This window comes from Dendroctonus ponderosae, unplaced genomic scaffold, assembly GCF_020466585.1.
Source record: "Dendroctonus ponderosae isolate FM_Combo_2020 unplaced genomic scaffold, Dpon_F_20191213v2 Dpon_F_20191213_1, whole genome shotgun sequence".
Taxonomy (NCBI): Eukaryota; Metazoa; Arthropoda; class Insecta; order Coleoptera; family Curculionidae; genus Dendroctonus; species Dendroctonus ponderosae.
Window position 1 is genome coordinate 2,226,881 of NW_026017110.1, and position 2,580 is coordinate 2,229,460.

The following is a 2,580-nucleotide window of genomic DNA, read 5'->3' on the forward strand; positions in this document are numbered from 1 at the left end:
TAAAAAAATATGAGTTTACGTATTTGTATGGGATTTTACAGATTAGATTGTAAAGGCCGAGCGCTTTTGACCGAATTGATTATCTCCATTTTCATTGAACCCGGATTATGTGTATAATCCTGGTTTTTTACCAGAAATTCCTATGACTAATGTTGAAAGAAAAACTAGGTTTGTCACTTTTCCTGAATTTTTAAAGGTATTTTCTACTTCAATTCAATTTAGAAACGTTATTCTGTGTTTCATTCGTATCGTAGCTGTGACTGTTGTGATAAATTATCTCGAAAGATTAAAAAAATAGGTTTTGCCTCCTTTGCGTTCTTTTTGTTTTGGTCCTATTTTTAAGGCTTGAGAGCTTGGAATTTTGTGGGAAATATCCGTGTGCTTTGAAAAAAAATTGTTATCTTTTATACGTCACGATGAAAAAATTAACTACACCGCGTTTTGCCGATTTCATCCTGCTAACATTCGCACGCGGAATATGCAATCATTTTCACATTTTGCAAATAGAATCGACATTGTTACATATTTGTGAAAGATAAGGAACTTGGTTTTACTTTTAAATTATGTTTGTGTTCTATCATAAAGTAATAAAAATCAACTTGTGAATGAATGAATATTCATGTCTATATTGATTTATTTGGAAAATTTCAACCGTGCATTAATTTATGACGCGGATATTACACGCAATATTTTCCATAAAGTTGTAAAAGTAATAAAAAAATGTGCATATTTAATTGTGGTTGTATCTACATCACGTTTCATATGATTTTTATTTCAAAAAGGCAAAAAAGAAAATTCGCAAAGTTCACAGAGTCAACGAATGCAAGATAAGAAGCGTAAATAAGATGAGGTTGGTTAAATGGGAAAAGTTAGGCAATTAAAAGACTAATAAAATTGCGCTTTCAGATCTTTGATACAAATTTTCGTTGCTGACTTATTTGGAAAAAACTGAAATTTTCTAATTTCATTAATTTTTTTCTGTCGTTAATATCAAAGCTGGAGAAAAACCGACTACCCTTGATCATGGCTACTTTAATGCAGCGTTATCAATTTTTTGCCTCTCCGTTTCGTTTTCAATAAACCACCATCAAGTTTCTTTTCAACGATTGACCTTTAGTTATGTTTTGATCGGCTTTTTAATAAATCTTCGAAAAATTGTATGTATTGAAATTTACTTGAAAAAACTCGTCGGGCCTTAGTTCCCCCAAAGACATTAATATTTTAATCTGAGGTGTTCTCCCTGACGTTGCGCAAGCACTAGTGAACTTCATCTTCAGAGCTAGTACCTACCAGCAAATACAACAGGAGTTTTTGTTACTTTTTATTAACTCAAACCTTCACAATGGCTTTGCCCACATTAACACCTTCTAACATATCAGTGAATGCCTTAAAGATATTCTCGAAACCTTCGGTCACAGTCTCTCGGTATTTGAGCTTTCCTTGTTGGATCCACTGCAGATTTTGTTGAATTCCTTCCATCCATCGGTGGTTCCATCTGGTAACGATAAATCCTTCGAGTTTCAGTTGCTGCAGGACAATGGTGAGATTGGGTGTGGTCACTGAAAACATTTTCAAGTTAAAGCAATTTCATTCAGTTTGTTTGAACATCTACCTTTAAAAGGGCCGATGGAATTGTAAGAGGAAATCGATCCACTGAGGGCGACTCGTCCAAAAGCATTCATCTGATTTAGTACAGTAGTTGTAATTTCTCCTCCGACCTTTAAAATAATTTTCATAATTCTTTGGTCAATTCAAGTGTTGATTAGGTTGGTTACATTATCATAGTAGCAGTCCACTCCTTGAGGGGCCGCTTTCCTCAATTCCTCCTCAACGTTTTGGGTTTTGTAGTTTATAAAATAGTCGAATCCCAGCTCTTCGGTGAGCCATTTTCCTTTTTCGTCGGAACCTGCTATGCCAATCACTATGCAGCCTGAATAAAAGTTTTTGTTGGGAAGAAGAAATGGACAGTTTTTAAAGCTTGCAACCTTTGATTTTGGCGATTTGGCCTGCATGGCTTCCAACAGCTCCTGCTGCCCCTGACACCACTACAGTTTCGCCTGCTTTGGGTTGGCACAGTTCCAAAAGTCCAAATAATGCAGTATTTCTGCAAAAAATGTACTTAGCAGCTTAAAAAATTAGTGTTAATTGGTAGGAGTAATATTTATCTTTTCTGGTATCACAGAAAATTTCAGTAGATTTCAAAACACAGTGCTTACCTTTTAAAGTTTCACTAAAATAGTGGCGTTTTCTATCAACGGGTTTCGGCAAAACCACGGTTTTTCGCATTATTGAAAAATTTGTGCTTACCCGGGCATTCCTAATACTCCCAAAGCCAACGAAATGGGCAGTCCTTGGAAATCAGGCAAAAGATAAGTCTCCATTCCGACATACGTTGGTCCATTTTCCGGTACTACTGTATGCGTTCTCCAGCCAAACGGACCTAGCACATATTGCCCAACGGGAAACTTGAGACTTCTACTTTCCACTATTCTGGAAACATTCGCAGCCAGTTAAATTGAGTGAATTTTTCTGGATTTAAAGTCCTACTTGGCCACTTGCGTTCCATACATAGTGGTGTTT

At 36.0% G+C, this 2,580-nt stretch overlaps 1 protein-coding gene across 2 annotated transcripts in view; it reads right to left on the minus strand.

The window, feature by feature from the left end:
* Positions 1 to 1,308: 1,308 nt before the first annotated feature.
* The window catches only part of LOC109538166 (prostaglandin reductase 1-like), a 4,514-nt gene continuing 3,242 nt past the window's right edge, over positions 1,309 to 2,580 (minus strand). The window contains exons 3-8 of one of the 2 annotated variants that reach the window (XM_048670714.1): positions 2,548 to 2,580; positions 2,308 to 2,490; positions 1,986 to 2,104; positions 1,776 to 1,930; positions 1,613 to 1,718; positions 1,309 to 1,559 (exon numbers count right to left, since the gene is read on the minus strand). In XM_048670714.1, coding sequence (XP_048526671.1) covers positions 1,330 to 1,559; positions 1,613 to 1,718; positions 1,776 to 1,930; positions 1,986 to 2,104; positions 2,308 to 2,490; positions 2,548 to 2,580 — 826 coding nt within the window. In that variant the 3' untranslated portion in view covers positions 1,309 to 1,329. The remainder of the gene's footprint in view (positions 1,560 to 1,612; positions 1,719 to 1,775; positions 1,931 to 1,985; positions 2,105 to 2,307; positions 2,491 to 2,547) is intronic. The other variant, XM_048670715.1, reaches the window with a different exon arrangement.